Source organism: Cryptotermes secundus, unplaced genomic scaffold (assembly GCF_002891405.2).
Source record: "Cryptotermes secundus unplaced genomic scaffold, Csec_1.0 scaffold709, whole genome shotgun sequence".
Lineage (NCBI taxonomy): Eukaryota > Metazoa > Arthropoda > Insecta > Blattodea > Kalotermitidae > Cryptotermes > Cryptotermes secundus.
The window spans coordinates 892224-912836 of record NW_019738358.1 but is presented as its reverse complement, the minus strand read 5'-3'; the positions used below and the strand labels follow the sequence as shown (position 1 = coordinate 912836).

At 42.6% G+C, this 20613-nt stretch overlaps 1 protein-coding gene across 2 annotated transcripts in view; it reads right to left on the bottom strand.

Annotated features, from left to right (window-relative positions):
- LOC111870895 (transient receptor potential-gamma protein) overlaps positions 1–20613 on the bottom strand; it is a 417090-nt gene that overhangs the window by 48606 nt on the left and 347871 nt on the right. For both annotated transcript variants that reach the window (XM_033754034.1, XM_023863517.2), the window contains exons 5-6: positions 16446–16683; positions 5084–5226 (exon numbers count right to left, since the gene is read on the bottom strand). In XM_033754034.1, coding sequence (XP_033609925.1) covers positions 5084–5226; positions 16446–16683 — 381 coding nt within the window. The remainder of the gene's footprint in view (positions 1–5083; positions 5227–16445; positions 16684–20613) is intronic.

Here is a 20613-nt window from a genome sequence, read left to right as displayed (position 1 = left end):
GTCGTTAGTGTACGTAATATTAAACTCCTCTGCAATCTCTTAACAATCTATGGGAACTATTTTCTACAATTGCCAAGAAGATACAAATAAAATGGCGGCATTCGTTTTCCTAACTAAACAGAATCGAGCCAAGATCGGCCACGGATGAGGGCCGAACTGCCTGATCTGATTTAGGACGGCAGGAAGCAACATCTAAGGGACACGGGGCTATTCCCGAAGGCAGGGAGCTTATTTCCTCCGGGACAAGAGAGTTAAATTGCAGTACAAAACGCGTCTCAGACTCAAGCCAATATTGGGTGATGCTTTAGGCGCAGACATGTCGATCTCTGATCGATAGAGCGGCTTCGCACAGGGGTGGGAATGTATTCCACAGAGGTCACGTGAGGCAATAAATAAATAATGTCACGTGTAGGGGGTACGCGTGACGAAAATTATGGGCTCTAGTTCGGATGACTGGATTTATTAGCACTTTCGTTACATTCTCTCTTAATTACAATTAATACAGCGCTATCGTTGATTTACACAATTTACAGTTCACCGTTGCACACGCACTAGGATTCTCCGTCTTCACTAGTCGTCTCCTGGCAACGGATCTCAGCAGAGAAACTATCACTTCAAATCACTATGAAGTATCCTTGTTATTTAGGCTTCAGTCACTCTGTACTCCTCTGTCCTAATCTGTACTTAATCAATCTTCACAATTCACTAAGGACATGCTCAATTCTCGTCCTTGCACTCTCAACTACTGAAACCTCCTGGACTCTCTTCCGTCACGGATTCGTGTCCTTGACGCACGGCTTCACAGCCATGAATGACTGCAAAGGACCTTCACTGTCCCTTATACAACTTCGGCACAAACCTCATAGAGAACACCTATGATTGCAGATGTGTACAGTTCTGTTGCTTAGCACTATGAATGGCGCGGACCACATTGAAAACACATCGTTTGTTTTCAGAATTGTTGCGTAACCTAGCAACGACTGTTTACCATGAATCCGTCTTCGCGGGAACTTGTTTACCAACCCACTGCCTAGGAATGGGTGTACATGTAACAATAGGAATGCATAGGAATATACCAATATTCACTGAATGCGTTCTATATGATTCTGCACATATTATTGGCCCTACATATTCTCAGGTTTTCAGGGTGATTGATATTCAGTTTGTGGTCTTCTGGATTGTGAAGATGGAGGTAATAGGTTTTCCCGAGACACTTACGTAAATATAAGGTTTCATAAATAACAAAACAATAAAAACCATGTACACTGTAGGATTTGAGGTTCTCACAGATATGGTTATGAAGAGTTCTATATTCTGTGCTATAACGCCCTGTTTGATAACCGGTTCACGAAGGTTTCTTCTTTGGTTTATTCTTCGACCCTGCAAATGGAGGCGATATATTCCTCCGAAACGTCGGTTGACTTTCATGTATAAATGTTTTAAAAATCGGTTAAATGATGTCGTTACAAAACATTAAAGTCTATAGGAATACGACACAATAAAACCTTGTACCCGCCAACATTTCACTGTAACCTGATGTCTCCATCTCCTACCTTGATGATGGAGTCGGCAGATTCTTCCGAAACGTCGGTAAATATCTACAAAAATACAAGGCATCACGTCAGAGAAGTCAGGCTGAGAGAGACTCGAGACGGTTCGTGATGCAACTGGCCCGCTTGCTCTGTTTTCATTTGGCGTTTAACTGTATCGATAAAACGAGTTTTCTGGCCGTCTGTCAACAGTTTCTGCCAATGCAGACTTTATGAGAACACAAACGAGGTAACCCCGATATTTCAGTCACATAGCGAGTTGTGTCAAGCGATAACAATTCTGACTTCTATTCAGGAGGTCCCTGTTTGGTTTCCAGACGAGACACAGACAATCTTGGCTGACGAAGAGTCCTTTCTTCTGGGACAGAACTCGTCATAAACGCCGCTGCAAGAACCTCAAATCCTACATATCTGGACTGAAAGTTCTCATTTTTCTCAGACCCTCCACAATATCTTTGGGATGTACCTTCTAATTAGGCCACATGTGGGCATTCCATATGCCTTCTAATTCATTACATGATACGCGACACGGTATGAGATACTGACCGCGTAACTAACAATAAGTTCTTGGAAGAACTAATGGATTATTTTCCTTTCCTTATAAATTGGTAATAGTGATGGGACGGATTTAAAAAAATACGCCGTCAAGATGTCGTCAGATAATATGTTATACATACAAAGTTTTATGAAGATTGGTACAGGAGTTGAGACAATATTAAGAGTTTGCTTCAACAGTATCAGACGCTGCAATGTCGGTATTATCGATGGGATGGATTTCTGAAGTGCGCCGATGAGAGAGGCTCAGGTGCCATGATACATATACCAAGTTCAATAATAATCAGTCAAGGCATTCAAGTAATATGAAGGTCACTACCTCAATAATTTTAAAGGCCAGAACATTAGTATTACTGATGGAAAGGACTTATGAAGTACGTCATCGAGATGGGCTCAGGTGGCATGATATAAATACCAAGTTTCGTTTAAGTCATTTAAGGCATTCAAAAGTTGTTAAGGGAGGACACACATAGCCATACAGACAGACACACAGATAGCAAGATGATCTCATAAGCCTACTTCTATCTTTTCAAAATCATAAATAAATAACACAGATAACTCGATTTTAATATTGTGTAGGACATGTGATGGACAACCAAGGAACCAGGGGTTCGATTCCTGGTAGTGGTAAGATTGTACCTCTCGCCGTTTCCAGACTGGCTTAAGGGCCCACCCAGTCTCCTATCCAACGGATATCGGGAAATATTTTTCGGACGTAAAGATGACCATTCACTTCAATCTAGTGACCAAGTTAAGAATGTATGGAGTTATACCTCCATTCCACCAATCGTCTTCATGGTGGGATGCTTAATTAAGCTTCTGAGCAACTTAATTTTTTACTTTACAACATAAATTAAACTTTAACACTGGAAAATAAAACAGCAAAATTTGTTTAAATAAAACTTCTTTTTGTCGTAAAGTTAGCATACAGCGCTACAAAATGGCGGACCTTTAAAAGAGAAATTTTACAGTTGGCGCCAGCCTGAACATGGACCCATGTCTCATGTGCCAAGACACACATCACTGCCAGCTGACACAAAATATTTGTCTGGGCAAAGTTTTGATTTTCTCTAGAACGTTTCAGTTCCCAGAACTAGTGGAACAGATAAATTCAGTATTATTTAAATCCTGTTCCTGAAGTACAGTTCAATCACTGACTCTCTAGACATCGCTCACCGTCCTATTTATATTTTAAAAGACGTTTCTACACCAGACTGAGTCTCCATCTTCACGTAAGAGCCTACTCAGTTAAGCCCATTCGTTAGAGCTAACCTATGTCCGAACCCGGATGATGGACAACGTTCAGAATTTCAACCGCTGTATTCATATACCATCGTCACAAACTTATATATATATATATACCTATATATTGTATATACTGTATATATTGTATTGTGTAGACCCGTTACTGGGTAAAAATCTCATAAGAAACAACTATATGCAGCCATTACTGGGTAACGCCTTCGCAAATATACAAGTTCCCACGGAAATTATTTGGCTTACAAAAATGAATGGTATTTTCTACGCTTTCCGAGCCCAGATGTTATAGCCGAGATAAATACAGAAGTTAGTACAGTTGCAATAGAGTCAGTTGGCAGAGAGATGTAAGGGAACCTGTGAAGAGACTTGTTCGATGCAGTTGATTTTGTGAAGTGTGGCAATTAGCGACAGTGTTCGACCTGTAAGTAGTCAATAAATCCAGTGTTAAATCAATACAATATTAAAAGAGATGACTTGAGAATTTTGGAATAGCTCGGATAATCCTTTTTTGATCATGAACTCATGAAACTGATTAGACGCACGTGTGGTTATATCGTGTCAACATATCTATAATAATCAACTTAAAAAAATAGGAATTTAGTTTTCGGTTAATGACCAACTTTAATTGAACATTTCCTTTTCGTAAGAAGTGGAGTCTGTATATTTAGTTTATAACCAGTTGATGCAAGCCATTTCTAATAAACCGGTGTATATAGATTTTTATAAGTAGAGGTACTTAGTTTCTGAACAGTGTAGTTCGTTTCCAATCAGGGTGATTAGATCCTAATCAGTAGATGCATTAATCTTAAAATAAACTTATGTGTTAATTCATAGGCATTCCGTAAATCCAATTTCTAATGAGTTAGTACATTTAATTTCAAACTACTTGGTACATTTAGTTTCTAATCACTTAGTGCATTCAGATTCTAATCAGTGTATTTAGTCTTTAATCACTTAGTGCATTCAGTTTCTAATCAGTGTATTTAGTCTTTAATCACTTAGTGCATTCAGTTTCTAATCAGTGTATTTAGTCTTTAATCACTTAGTGCATTCAGTTTCTAATCAGTGTATTTAGCCTTTAATCACTTAGTGCATTCAGTTTCTAATCAGTGTATTTAGTCTTTAATCACTTGGTGCATTCAGTTTCTAACCTGTGTATTTAGTCTCTATTCACTTAGTAGATTCAGTTTCTAATCTCTTAATATTTTTAGCTTCTAATCATTTAGTGTATTTAGTTTCTAACGCGTATATTTAGTATTTAGTTTCTAATCACTTAAGCATTCAGTTTCTACAAAGACAAAAACAACACCGTCCAGTGTGACTATTTAAGTTTTATCACTTGAAAACTCAGCACCCTTACATGTTTCGATCCCTACGGATCATCCTCAGAGGACACAATTGTGTATTTCAGACATTATATGTGTATGTATATAATCTAACACCTATTGTAATAGTAGTTTCGGGAAAAAGTATTGATGCCCTCTGGGGATGATCCGTAGGGATCGAAACATGTAAGGGTGCTGAGTTTTCAAGTGATAAAACTTAAATAGTCACACTGGACGGAGTTGTTTTTGTCTCTGTAATTGTTAGTGTGGCGCACCAGTTTCTAATCATTTAAGTATTCAGTTTCCAATTAGTCATTTACTTTACTATCAGTTGGTATCCCTTAGCCAAAAAGTTAAGTTCAGATTAACAGACAGACGCCATTATGTTCCTACCTGACGTCGTGTGGCATGGGAAGCGTGGCGCCTCGGTCAAGCAGGATCTTGATTATCTCGTAGTTGTCGCGATGTGCCGCCAGGATGAGCGGCGTTATATCCGGTGTGAAGGTGGCGGTGTCTGGCGGCAAAGCTTCCCAACTCTGAAACACGGTACCATACACTTTTTAACGATTCTTTTAACGACTCTGTCAGAAGTTACAACGATTGAAATGGGATCGGGGAGGATCATGAATAGCGGGTTTGTAGGGTTATGTAAAACACGAGGTTTCGGCCTATACTGGAATCACAGAAAGTCGTTCCATGGATTGAATCCTTGAGCACTTCAGTTGCCTCCTGCAGTGTATTTTCCAATGTTCCTCTCCAGCCGTCTAACCATTTTGTTCACATGAATGCTGGTAAAGACAAACGTTTTATGGCTGGTTGACATAGGCCAGCGGGGTATAGAGGGCAATACAACATGGAGAAACAGAGCAAGTTGGTCCTTGTGGTAACGTTTGTGAATTGTATTTTTGAGGTACAAGTTTCGAATTTCGGCTACAACATCGGATATCCTCACTGACATTTCATAGTTATACTCAGTCCCTCCAGACAAATGCTCCAAGCAAATTCCGAGATACGACCTCTGATTAGACCACGACCACTTCTCTCCACGTCATCTCTAATTTATGATTCAGCAGAAATTATCATCGACGCTGTCGAAAAAACATTAATACAAATATGCAAATAAACAGGAAAATAAATAAAATAATATACATAGACAAGGAGGACGAAGACTCGAAAGAGGACATCCTACCTCTCAAAGAACTCCTTTCTGTGGTCTCCATACAGTAAAAGGTACAATCCATGCTTTCGACTGGAGAGAGAGTGAAAACCAGGAAAACATAAGTTATGGTATTTTCACATATTTAGAGGCGTGAATATAGACGGGGTTTTGGATCACTGGATTTTATTGACCACTTAGAAGTCCTACTAAAAATAACTACAGCGCTATCGCTATTTCCACACTTTATATTTCACTGTTACATGCTAATGCTCTCTGTCTATTACACTCTCCACTAGTCGAGTCCTGCTAACGGATTTTAACACACTCCAAATATCGCGACACTGCACCACACATAAAGTGTGACTTTCAACTCCACTGAACTGCACTCAGTAATTCTGATGCCTCAATTCCTCTGCTCTAAAGCTCATATCCTGGCAGGCTGGCGTCTCGAAACTCAACTGAACTCTTTGCCAGCTTTTCTCTATCATTATGCTGGCATCTCAACGGACTCTCTCAATTATTATTCCAGCTGGCCCGGGATCCCCGTTATATAGGTTCGGGGCGGATCCAACGCAAAACACCGTTTCCATCTTTATAGCTCAACAATACTTGGATTGTTGCTTGCTTATTCGTTACCGCGGGAACCTACTTACCGAGTCGTTGTCTAGCAATGAATGTCTACTCAGGCTCCGATATTCCGGCTTTCAGCCGTCATGTCAAAATATGTTGGATTTGAGGTTATAATTGCGGTGGCTATGAAAATACTATCTTCTTGGATGTCACGCCGTGTAGTTGGGTAGAAATTCAGGTATAGTCTCTATCTTTAGGTCATACGCTTAGTAAGCAACGAGGAAGATACTTGTAATAAGGTCTACACGGAAACATATCTAAGAAGAAAGTAGACATACAAAATAAGCGGAGCCTTACCTCCACCTCACTTATACACATTCATGGGATGATAATGATTATGTACAAGCATGGTCTCATTTTTTGCTGCCAGTTATAATGAATTCTTTTCCTTTCCAAAGGTAGAGTTTCCGTGTATTTAATTCAGCAGTACGGACGTTGAGGCATAGCTCCACGCATTCTTAACCACGGCATCAGAGACATGCATTCAGCTTCATGCTCGGCCGCTTTTCCCCCTGGCACACACAAGAGGCTGGGTGGACAACAGAGGCGGTATGGACGCGTGAGGAAGCGATAAATCTCTTTCCCCTGCTGGGAATCGAACGCCAATTTGAAGGTCATTCAGTTTAGTCACTATACCATCTGAGCTTCAGAAATTCTTTCTATTATCAGTAAAGGAACACAATTTTTGTGGTACTCTGTAGTTAATTATCGAATTTGGATTAATGAATTAAGGGTTGTTATTTCTATAAGCAAGTTTCGAAAATCCAGTCTTCCTGTACAATAGATTCCATGGAAGAGNGGGCAGAATCAAACATTTCGAGGCGTCGCACTCTAGACGCTAGGTCTCAGTGTTAGGAGTTATGGAGGGGCGACAAACAGCACCAGGGCGAGTGAAGTGAGAGGGGAACAGGTTCTGCATGTCTTATTTCGATGAAGTGTCCCTTTGATGTCTTAATTACTTCTCGCGCTTATTAATGACGTAATTGAATGAACAAGAGGCGGAAGCTGTACTCCAACTCGGAGTACACAAGATGTCCCTGTGCCTGATTAATTAAGCACCAAGTCAAGAAGCCGAGTGGAGGTATAGGGAGGTATAGATGTGGGTGTGGAGTGGAGTAGTTCGCTTCACGCTCTGGTCGCTTTAACCCCGGGGGAAAAAGTAGCCGGTGCTCGGTGGGGCCAAGTGGTGATCTAGATGCTGTGGGAAAGAATAAAACTTAACGTCATTATTTACATTCTGTTGTGCATCGTACACGCGCCATTTTACTCCCAGAGAAAATACAACAGTGAAACCTGGTTGAGTCCTTGCCTTTAGTCCGCAAGCGAAATATACCGACCGAGCGACCGCCGCTTGTCGGCGAAGTTAGTGACAAATTTAGCGGATAGAGGGTGTCGCGTGGTCAGCACAACGGCCGTTAATTTCCGTTTTCTAGACCGGAGCCGCTATTTCCTTGAAAAAGCTCCTGAATTATCTTCACGAGGGTGAGTGAACCCCGTTCCAGACTTATTATTTCTCAGAAAATCTGGTAGCGCCGGGAATCGAACCCGGACCTTTGGATCTGTAGACCACAGAGGCGGTCCACCGGGTGATAGACACGACAAATAATTTTACATTGTAACTACTACAGGAATTTTGAAAATTTTAAATTTAAAAATACTTTTTTATAATTTTATTAATAATTGCATGCATTCTGATGACTATAATGATTAACACTAATACAGAAGGAACCATATTAGGATATTTCAATAACGTGAGATGTACATAATAAAATTCTCTGAAGATGGTCCTAAACACGGATCGAACTATTCTGCAGTTATTTAATAAAACGAAGGTATGCAATTAGATGCCGGTCACGGTAGCCGAGCGGTCTAAGGCATGTACTGTCTTCGCTCGCTTGGAAACCGGGATCGTGGGTTCGAATCCTACTCAGGGCATGGATGTTTAGTTTGTGTGTGTGCGTTTTTCTGTGTTTGTGTACAGGTAGAGGCCTTGCGACGAGCTGATCACCCGCCCAAGGAGTCCTACCGAATGTGTAAGATCTATAAAAACCGAAGTGAACGGAGAAGTTCATGGAGGTAGGCCTAGGCCCACTGGGGCTGTAGTGCCAAGAAAAAAAAGCAATTAGATTGGTTTATTTTTTATGGTTGTGTTGACGGCCAGAATACCACAAAAAATACAGAATTTCTTGCCCCTCACTGGATTCGAATATAGAGTCCTTTTCGGTTTATCCCGTAGCCTATTTAATATACCGGCTGAGCTTTCCCGTCAACAACTGCAGTACACAAAACTTCCCAAATCTGTTCTTCATAATTTTGCACGAACATGCTCCCCTTTTTTGGGATACTCAACGATCCCATCAGTATCTAGAGCACATAACGTCGGATGGAAAAATGGTTGACGAACTGCAGAGTATTTTGAAGGAAGCGGTCGTGACCAAATCGAGGTACTATCCCAACAATATTGTGGAGAATGCAGAGCTTCTAAACATTAAAGCAGTGGTAAAGAGAGTTACCACGTAGCTACAAAGGGTAACTCCGAACTCCTATAATTATTCGTCTTCCTTCGGTCCAAATATTCTCAACACCCTGTTCTCAAACACCCTCAGTCTATGTTTATCCTTCAATGTCAGAGACCAAGTTGTACACCCATACGAAACCACAGGCATATCCAGTGTAACATACTCTTACATAAGTTTATTTATGTTACAGAATTTATATGTTTCGGGCAATATATGCCATCTTTAGAAGGCATAGATCAAGAGGGAATAATTTAAAATATCATAATGTTAATGTTAAAAGTCACAGTATATAACGGTTTCGCCTAATATTTTAAAAATTATGTCTAGTTATAAATGTGATGTATGAGCTTTGTTGTATTTCCTTCCTCCTACCCTCATTTTTCATTTATGCTGTGGCATACGCAGCTGCAACACATGGCTGCCATCAGCATGTCCGTTGTCTTTGGCCCTGCGTAGTCTCTGTGCCTGCTTGGGCTCTGCCGTGTGGCTTGTACGAATAGTATAGGCAACATCTGTAAAAGCTACAACAACTTGATAGATGTTGTGACATGTAGGGTCATTGCCAAGTAACAGCTGTGTAAACAGGTGACAGTACAAGAGCCGTTGGTAGAGAACAGTTCTGTGGACATTTTGTTCCCCTGGCAACGAGAAAACACGCACGGGAAGCCGAATAAAGGGGAAAGTCCGCCGTTGGAAGCCGTTGCCAAGCAACGGCTACTGTACTGTCGCCTGTTTACATATATATGACTTGGCATTGAGCTTACATGTCACAATATTTACACAAACACATTCTTCAATGCAGCTTTCTTTGTGGTTCATGGTTTAATCCCCTCTATTTCATGTCCTTCTTCCACTGCCATACATGTTTCGAGCTCATAAGGACCATCGTCAGGTGTGTATGTTGTACGTAAGATTCTTGGTTGACAGTTTGCCCGTGATGAACAATACCCCTGGCACCGAAAAAACGACGATTATCATAGTCTTTGTTTCCGATGGCTACCGCCTCACGTTCTTTGATGCTGGAGAACCCGTTCGCTGTCTTTCGGCGCTTTGCCTCTTCGTGTGAGGGTCGTACTGGAAGCACCATGATTCATCCTAGGCATTGATACTGTTAAGGAAGGTGGAACCGTTCTGTGACTCGTGTAACAAATAAGCACAAACAGAAGCTCCCACCTCCTTCTGATCCCGAGTGAGTGTGTGTGGGACTAGCCTGGCACTGAGTTTTCGTTTACCCAAGTCATCTCGCAGAAGTTGGTATCAGGTCGACTTATTAATATCCATGGCATCAGCAAGCATGCGCACTGTAATAGTACGGTCTTGCCGTACCATGTCTCTGATGCGAACCACGTTGCCTTCGTTCCAGGAACTCGAAGGCCGGCCTTGAACTTGTGTCATCCTCCACCGACACCCTGCCCGTCACGAATAGCCTGTGTCACTCAAACACTCGCTCCCGAGAGAAAGCTGAGTCACCGTAGGCATCACGCAGAAGCTGCAATGTCTCTGTGGCTGTCTTGCCAAGCTTCATGCAAAATTTTATGTTAACTCGCTGCTCAAATTAAACGTTCATTTTTCTCACAGCACAAATCCGCAACTGATATTGACATGGGTTTTCCGCCGCGCCCTGCCGCCTAGCGGAGGTCGAGCGAACTAACGTCAAGAACACAGGTGAGCCGTAAAATGTCCCGTATTTAGAAAACTTTTTCCCAGAATTTCCACCGTTTACCTAAACCGAGATATTAAATCAGTCTCGTAACTTTATGGACAAAGGCTGTATCTCTGTCCTCAGATAGAAAGCGGTAGAGACCGATACTTGGTTCGGACCGTTAGGAAGTCAGTCTCAATTCGGTTTTCCAAAGATTGACATGGACTCTTCATAATGCACCCAACTGAGTATGTGCAAGTCTACATTTTCACCTGAAGATGGCAACAGATTCAGTTTCCGAAACGCTGTGGTCTGCTCGGAATACCAGACGATGGGCAAATTGTAGAATTCCACAGGGTCTCCATTGCAAATACAAGTTTGTGAATGCTACTGCAGGAAGCAATCGCTGTTTATTGTGACAACCGTAAGAAACACAAACACAGAATGCAGAGTTATAGCACGTTAAAGTATGTGTTACATAAAATAACTTATGTATCTTAAAGGTTAAATATATCTCAGACTCCAAGAACGCAGTCCACAGAATACGAGTAATGTTAAAATGTCTTCATCTGTGAGCTTGTAAAGATGTTTAAAATGCGCAAGAAACCAACATACATTCCTCCTACATAAAAGAATATTTTGCAATGTTCAGATTTACCGCTGACATTAAGCAATTTCGGATTACCAAAGCACCGAAATGTCGAACATTAACCCGTTGCACGAACGTAAGTTATGAAGTAGGTCACGAACGAGCGAGCAGTGTTATATTCAATGTATTGAGCCTATTTTGTGAGCACTGGTAGCAACTTGACGTGGATATGTAAAATACAATATGCTGTTTGAAGGAAACTTCTTACGATTGACAATTTGTGCGTGATATTTTGTTCGAGATATCATTTAACGTTGGCATCGATTCATCGTGCGATACCACGTACCACTGGAAAGGAATGTTGGAGAAAGTAGGGGTAGCTGATAGTACGAAAGCTTACATAAAGCTGACGTGACCTCACGGTGTTACACTAGTATTTTATAATTTCTTACACTTCGAGCCTCATAAATTTCGGTTGCCCGGAGATTTAATGTATAAGTTGTCTTTCTTTGAAAAGATAAGGTAAAGATAAAGTTGTCATTGTACTTCATTAATTAAGTACTGTGTCATGATGACATACGAGTTTTGCAACCATTCATTAGGACCGCGCCATAGCTCAAGCGGTTAGTCGCTGGCTTCCCACCGCGGCGGCCCGGGTCAAGTGGGATTTGTGGTGGACAAAGTGGCGCTGGGGATGGTTTTCTACGAGTACTTCGGTTTTCTCTGCCAATCTTCATTCCACCAAATTCTTCATCATCATACTCACACGGGGCAGGCTACATTAGGCCAATCAGTGGCCGCCGTGCCGAGTGGACCCAGCTGAAATCCAACCCCCACTAAGCGAATTAAAAAGAAACATTCATTAGAGTTAAGATACTATAAACTAGTTTAATTAAGAAGAATTTTGGGTTTAGAAGTGGACAGGATGTGGCATTCGCTACACTTTTTAAATTTTGCCGTCGAATTAGAGCAGTATTGGTTTGGGAAAAGGAGGGCTGACAGATATTGATAGCTATCACTCAAGTGGTAGGGGTCCAAACACCCAAGTTACCGGGAGGAGTTTGTCATGATGCTGCCAAAAGGGCAGCTATGTAATTAAAGACTCCAGGCATTTTCATTGATAAATGTAAATTTCTGGAGAACTCCCAGAATTTAAACGGGGCCAATAGGACACGTTTAAGGGAGGAGCTTGCTTTTGGAAGTTTGGGCTCAGAGAGTTCCCTACTTCAGCGAGCCCATCCACCATGAGAGTCGTCTCCCAGACACTGAGTGGTACGGACTCGAAACTGTGTCTCGGCATCACCAAATTACTAGAACACTGTTAAGACTACAGAAACTCTTAGAACAAGCAAAGATAATTATAGGAATTGAGGATACCAAATTAACTTAAGGCCCAGGAAGGATACGGATTTTTATTGCTAGTGGGGTTGGACTAAGTCCCTTGTACTGCGGCCACTTCTGGCCTATTGTACCAGCCCCAGATGATAGCTGAGGGTGATTGTGGAGCAATTTGTGGAATGAAGATTGGCAGGGGAAACCGAAGTACTCGGAGAAAACCTGCCCCAGCGCAACTTTGTCCACCACAAATCTCACTTGACCAGACCCGGGATTGAACCCGGGCCGCCGCGTTGGGAAGCCAGCGACTAACCGCTTGAGCTATGGCGCGGCCCTAAGGATAAGATAAGTGAGGTTCTATCTAAGCAGTACAATTTCTATTACAATCACATAAATACTAATTAAATGTCCTGGTGTAGCTAAGTGTTCGTAAAAATCGTGAGTACAACCTCGTTCCCGTCCTCTCGGCATGAAGATCGCTACGCCCTAAGACGGAGTCCATCTCTACCTGAGCAAACCGGACGGAACACGATACTCACCAGCCCGGTTATCCTTCCAGTTGTAAGCTACTGACGTACGCTTGCTGGCTCCCAATTTTACTCCTTGCCTTTCCAAATTAACCCTACCTGTTCCATAACGAGGTTGCGGAAGGTGGCTGGAGTGTTGACAAGAGATCGGGGGGTGGCAGCAGTGAGGGGTGAGGATCGTCACAACACAGGTGGGCCAGTTACATGAAGTAGCCAATAGCGCTTGGCAAAGACAGCCTGCTGCCATCAGTGAAGGGGACGGTTATAGCATGCAGGGAGCGAAAATATAGATCCACCTTTCTTGACCCCGACACGAGATGCATTTGAATAGTCAGCTTCATACGCCGGCAGCTTTAATAGCAAGGAAATAGATCCCAGTATCCATTGGTTAGGAGGCTGGCTGAGCCACAGAGCCGGTCTGGACACTATGAAGAAGAGAAATCTTGCTTTTGCCGGGAATCGAACCACGACCATCCAGTCGCTAAGCTGAAAACAATTTATCATTCCTCATATATTCCTATGGGCACGCGGTAGCGTAGTTGGTTCAGGCACTATGCTACAAGCCGGAAGGTCGCAGGTTAGAGTTGATGAGGTGGATTTTTTCAATTGACCTAATCCTTTCAACTGCATTATGGCCATGGGGTCGACTCAGCCTCTAACAGAAATGAGTACTGTGAATCTTCCTGGAGGTAAATGGCGAACGGTGCGACCTTACTGACATCTGTGAACCGATTTTCTAGAAAATGTGGGAGCCTCGACGTCTCAGAACTCTATAGGTCTCCACGGCCTGTTACAAGGATAGCTTTACCTTTGCCATATTTCTATGTTACATCCAAAATTAGGCGCCCACTTCATTATCGTAAAAGTAATTTAGAGTCGTACTACAAACCACATAACGACTAAGGCTGGGGCCACACGAGCGCACAAAATGCGTCCGTTGTAACGGCCGCCAGGACGTCACGCGGACTACGTACAGCATTCTGCAACTGTGTGGTGTCCTCAGCAACGTCCGTCACAAAGTACGTCCGTTGCAACGGACAATTAAACAAGAGGCGAATGTTACACTTTCTTCTGGCTCCATTGCGGAGAAAGAACTACGTACCGCATTCTGCAACTGTGTGGTATCCTCAGCAACGTCCGTCATAAAGTACGTACTTCATGTGCTCGTGTGGCCTCAGCCTAAGCCTTGTGGCTAGACATAGAAGCGAAAGTGCATGACTGGCGGTAAACTCGGCAACAGAGGGGAATTGATAACAATACGCCTGCAATATATTGCTTAGATTCCCCGCCCTCCTGGCCTGTTGGAGAAGTTGCCTCTATTCACGGCAGTCCCATAAAATGCATTATTCAGAAAGCTTAGAACACGGTAAGTACGGTTTACAAGACGAAGCAATTTAATTCAGTGAAGTAAATATTGTAGAATCGTTTTGGGCAGTGAAAACGCTATAAGTAGCAGCTTCTGACGCGCGTGCGCAGGTGTATACATATGTATGTACGCATAGAGGATGAGTTTTAATTATTTACTACACTTACAGGTACGTAGAATGAGCAAGTGAAGGAGGATGTGGTGGGCAGGGCAGGTAGCACGAATGGGGGAGACGAGGAATGCGCACAGAATATTGGTGGGAGAGCCAGAAGGAAGGAGACCACTGGGAAGACCAAGACGTAGGTGGGCGGACAATATTAAAATGTATCTTAGAGAGATATGATTGGATGTTATAGATTGGATTGATCTGGCTCAGGATAGGGACCAGTGGAGGGCTCTTGTGAACACGGTAATGAACCTTCGGATTCCGTGGAATGCTGGGAGGTTCAGAATTTGCGGCTCTTCCAGAAGGGCTCAGCTCCGTAAGTAAGTAAGTAATTGTCCGCTGCTAATTCCCAGGAGATACAAGCATAAGTCATTATTGATCTGATCAGTGCCTTGTGGAGTGTTAGTTTAATGTTTGCGCTTAAACGCTAATTTTTAAATAATGAGTAGATTACAATAAATGTTCTGAAGGGCTTGACATCAGTCCTCTCTATGTGTAGTTTACATGTAATCCTCCTATCGAAGATTACACTGAGATATTTTACATGATTGCCAAAAGCGATATTCTGTCCATTCAATGTAATATGAACCTCAAGGGGGGCCTAATTCTATGAGAAAAGTAAATAGCTTGAATCTTATCTTCATTGATTTTTATGTTCCAGCGCTCACACCACATCTCAATAGCACTGAGACCTCGCTGCAGCTTACTGAAAATATAACGCACTGAAGTCTTTGTTAAACAGCCCCGGCACGGACCGCACAGAACACGTTTCTCCTATCATTGCGTGTTCTCTGGTTGCCGGGGGAAAGAAGTTTTCACAGAGCTGCTCCCTAGCAACGGCTCTTGTACTACCGCCTGTTTACACAGTTATTACTTGGCAATGGGTTTGCATGTCACAACATTTGCTTATAACCTTAACTGAATAACACAATGGTTATACTATGTAAGGTATGGAATTGAGACTTACATATGTACATAATATGCATGAAATAATATGAACGGTTGCATCATTTACGTTCGATTAGCCCATAAAACAATTCTACTCGTTCGCAGCACGACTGACAACATTGGGAATTATGAAGACGCCGTTGTACAAGTTGTAGATCTGACGAGTTCTGTCTCGATAAAATTCAACCGAATTTTCGGAGATATGTGTCGACTCCATCTTCAGGGTCGAAAGGTGAACCAAGCAGAAACCGACTTGAGGCATCTTTCATGCTGGTCCCTTGTTTCTTACACTCTTCGAACTTGAAGATGGAGGATAATCAGACTGCATTACTCAGGGCATAGACGTGATCCCTAATTAACCAGATTATTTCCAGAGAGCTTTCTTTCAAAATACAGGATGAATCGTATAGAACCGGCCCGATGAATTTGCTAATAATTCCGCAGGTGATGCATATAACCGCTCACAATTACGACATAACAATCCGTGGGCCGTGCTGAGTCGAATGGTGTGCGCATGATCCGGCAAGTGGCAGCCCTTATGCTGCAAGGTCAAGGACAATACCGAAACGTGTCTGCAGTGCGCAGGCGACAGTCATGGAGTTCACTGTTGAACAGCGAGTGTTTCTAATGCCTACTTGAAAACGGCGGACACTTTCAACACCTGCTCTGATCACGGCACACAATCCAAGATAAGATATGTGTAAATTACTTTAATATCTGTATGGTATATTTTATATTACACCTCATTTCGTCGGGCCGGTTCTATATGAATCACCCTGTATTTTACTGCTAATTTATATCATTCCTACGCAGTACGTCATATATCCTACTGAAAAACTGGAATATTAATTCCGGCTACTGCCGGTAGACATACGTGAGGTTCTCCTTCCCGATGCAAGGTCTCCTCGTGGTCCAGGAGCACTTCCACGGCTTCCACGAACTCCTCGGAAATGGCATGCAAGAGTGCGTCCTTCGTTTCGACCTTGTGCTCGATGAGCAGTTCCACCATTTCCAGGTTCTCGTTGTCAATCGCCATGAGCAATGCAGACCTGCCTAGCGGGTCCACACAGTTGATGTTGATGTACTCTGTCTCCTGAGCACGCTGGAGCATCCTGGAAGGAGAATTATGGTCATATCAACAGGACCACAGTTGATGTTGATGTACTCTGTCTCCTGAGCACGCTGGATCATCCTGAAAGCATAATTATGGTCGCATGAACAGGACCACAGATTTTGAGCTGATGTATTCTGTCTCCTGAGCAGTGCAGCATCCTGGAAGGAGAATTAGTATACAAATTCATCAACTGATTCAAATGTTTTAAATGCGATTCCACAAAAGAAGTACAGTGACTGTTTTTCCAAAATTTTTCAATCGATTCCAGCTATGTGTTGATTCAGAAGGAGACTATTTTGAATTAAATTTTGAAAATAATTCAAGTCTTGTATTTATGATGAACACAGTCCTAACAGAACCTGGACACCCTGTGTATACTGCAACGTGATTACGGCTACAGAAGAGGTTTGAATTGGTAACTGGATTTATTAGACACACTCGTAACTACAAATAACTACGACAGTCTCACTGAGTTAGACACTCCAGAGATCAGTGACTACAGCACACAGAAAGTTTTCTGTCATCACTAGCCGTTTACTGGTATCGGCTTCAATGTCTGACGTTCTCCTGCCTCTGGGCTCTCGAACTGTCCTCAGTTTCAGCTACGTCCTTCTAACTTCTCAAAACTGCACCTCTCAAGAGATTAAACCAACCACTGAACTACTAGCCTCGTTATATAGCCCCAGCAGGAACCGTAAAGAAAAACTATCTTCCATTATTGCGTGTTCTCGCATTGCCTGGGCAACTACTTGTCCACACAGCTGTTACGTAGCAATGGTTGTTATACTGTCGAGTATTTACACAGCTGTTACTTGGCAATTGGATTACATGTCACAGTATCCCTGTAACAGGCCTGGAAGATCACAGGATTGTGAGACGTAGAGGCTCCCATATTTTCTAGACAATCGGTTCACAGATGGTGGTGAGATTGTCAGCCTTACGCGCTGACCGCCCTTTAGCTTCAGGAAGATTCCTGATACTAATTTCTATTAATGGCTGAGTCGAATCCAGGGCCACGGTGAGGCTGGAAGGAATAGTTCGAATGAAAATCCAACGACGTCATCGGGAATCGAACCTGCGACATTCCGGTTTGTAGCATAGTGCCTTAACCAACTACGCTACAGCGTGCCACCATGTTATAAACGAATAGAACAGTCTTGAAAATGCAGCGCTTTGCATATTATTCGTTAAATACCACTTACCCTATGTTACATATACATTAAAACATGATTCGGAGGTATGGGACCATCACTAGGTATATATAATTCGTTAAATCGCTACATTACATTTTGTGTCAGACGTTAAAGCCTTAAATTTATTTATTTTATGAAACAAGTTAGGCCATTTCAAAAATATATTAAAATGTATACATTTTTCCCATACTTTCCTTCGCTGTGTATGTTGCCATTGGCAGTGATATGTAAACTTCTTCAACGTTTCTTTTTATTTTATATTCCATGGCGGCCAATGTGCACGTGGGCTACCGACCATAGCGTATATAACACTATATATATACATATATATCGCTGCCAATGACAACATACACAACTTCCCAGCAGTGTTAGTTGCCAGAGAGACACATACCGCGTTGTTAGGTGTACTACAGACACACAGAATGGTCGTGGAACCCAGAGAAGACGAATACTGCGTCAGGCTCGTAACATTCGACCTGGTAGTGTCGCACTAGAACATGCGTCGACGTCACCCAGACGCTAATGTTTCGACGACTGGAGCAGCGTCTCAGTGCGACTGGCAGTGTGGCACTAATGACAAACGTGAGAGCGGGTAGCCCACCGGCCGACAGGGAACGCCGTAGTTGCACGTGGAGAAGCTCACGCGGCATCGTACGAGAATTGGGACCGTCCCAACCAAGAGCCCTCGAAGTACTTAACTGCATCCATACCAATATTCACGGAGCGCACATGTGTTTCCAGACAATCGAACTTTATGGATGAAATTTTGGGAATGTCTAATACATCAACATACTGCGCTTGAAGTCTTTTTATATAACATTATGTGGAGGGAAGACGCATGTGTTAAGCGTGGCATTGTGATCAACAAAGTCGCCTCCGGACACGGGATAATTCTCATACCATCCGTGAATGCGGGCACCAATGCAATAGCATTAGGATTGGAATCACTGAGGACATTCTCATAGGTTGTTATCTGATACCTGACAGGCTGACTGATAAGCGATATCTCTTCTATTGAGGATATTTCAAGGTGTGCCTCCGGTTGTGAGGCAGAGTTTGTGATTTCAGCATGACGGAGTTCCAGAGCACTGTGGGGAAGATCGTCCAGAGGTAGTTCAATGCAACATACCGAGGAAAGTAGATGGACATCGAGAGTCAATTACATGGCCTCCCCGGTCACCGGGTCTAACTTCGATTGACTATTCTTCCGTGCAGAAACACCTGAAAGAGCTCGTTTATGCAGTCCCTTCCAGGATTACAGAAGTCACGCGACAAGACTTCAAGCAGATGTTACAACGGTCAATGGAAACATGCTAAGGCGGTCTGAATTATTGCTTTTTTGGGCTTTGCCCATCGTTCGATATTCTAAAACACTGAAGAAAATGTTTCGGGAACTGGATCTGTTTCCGTCCTCAGGGTGGGGGAGACATATACTCTGTTGGATCCGTTAGAAATAGGATAGCTGTTTCTAAGGGGCAATGGACAAAGTCCAAAATCCAGTAATTCTGAGTGTTATACACCATAGTCATAACCCTTCAGAATCAACGTGTTGAGGCTTGAGGAGTGTTCGAGAAAACGCCGTGTGGCTCACTGCCGTCCTTCTTGAAATGGATGAAGGTCGCTTTCAGCACGTATTGTAAACACGAGACTACCATGGCATGATCATTTCATAGCTTGCGTCGTTTGACGGTAACGCGTATTTTGAAAACTATGAGTTAGAGGACATATCCTGCACGTTATCCTCGACTTTTTTTTTTACAAGAAATCACATTACAGAAAGCTTGTGCACGAATTTTGTTTCACCCTGTATATCACGCATTGCACAGAAAGAAATGTCTTTAATTTCTTTAAGTTTGAAGACCAAATACATCAGGTTGACCTGAAACTATTTACATACAAACATACTGCTTTAATTACAACGATTTTTCTCCACAGCAGCGAGATAAGTACACAATTCAACTCATTCAACTCGCCCATTTAAATGAACCCATAGCAGTTATGAAAAACAATGACCCTATGCCTGGGAAAATATCACATTAAGATATTAAAATATTTTAATTTTAACTAAACACAACGAAGCCTGTGAATTTAATCCAAATATATGAGCTTACACTGCCGGTCACGGTAGCCGAGGGTTCTAAGGCATGAACTGTCTTCGCTCGCTTGGAAACCGGGACCGTGGGTTCGAATCTCGCTCAGGGCATGGATGTTTAGTTTGTGTGTGTGCGTTTTTCTGTGTTTGTGTACAGGTAGAGGCCTTGCGACGAGCTGATCACTCGCCCAAGGAGTCCTACCGAATGTGTAAAATGTAGAAAAACCGAAGTGAACGGAGAAGTTCATGGAGGTAGGCCTAGGCCCACTGGGGCTGTAGTGCCAAGGGGGGAAAAAAGAGCTTACACAAGGATAGGCTTCTTTTGAGATGGACAAAATATTTTTATGGTTGAGCACAAGTGAAGCTTTACTCGAAGTGCTGAAAGCTGTGACTATGAAAAGTAGCGTCCTCTGGAATATAACGCATGTAATCTGACAGATATTCACAGACGTTTCGAATGAACGTACTACTTCCATCCACAGAATAAGGGAAGTAACCAGCAAAAATCAAGCAGAGCGCTCTGCTGATTATTCGGTTGGCGTGCTCTAAAGACAGACGCAGCAAGTTCCTCTAAAAGGTTCGTACCTGTGTACCAAATTACACGGAATCAAATTCTGTACGACAATTTTATTTTAATTCGCAT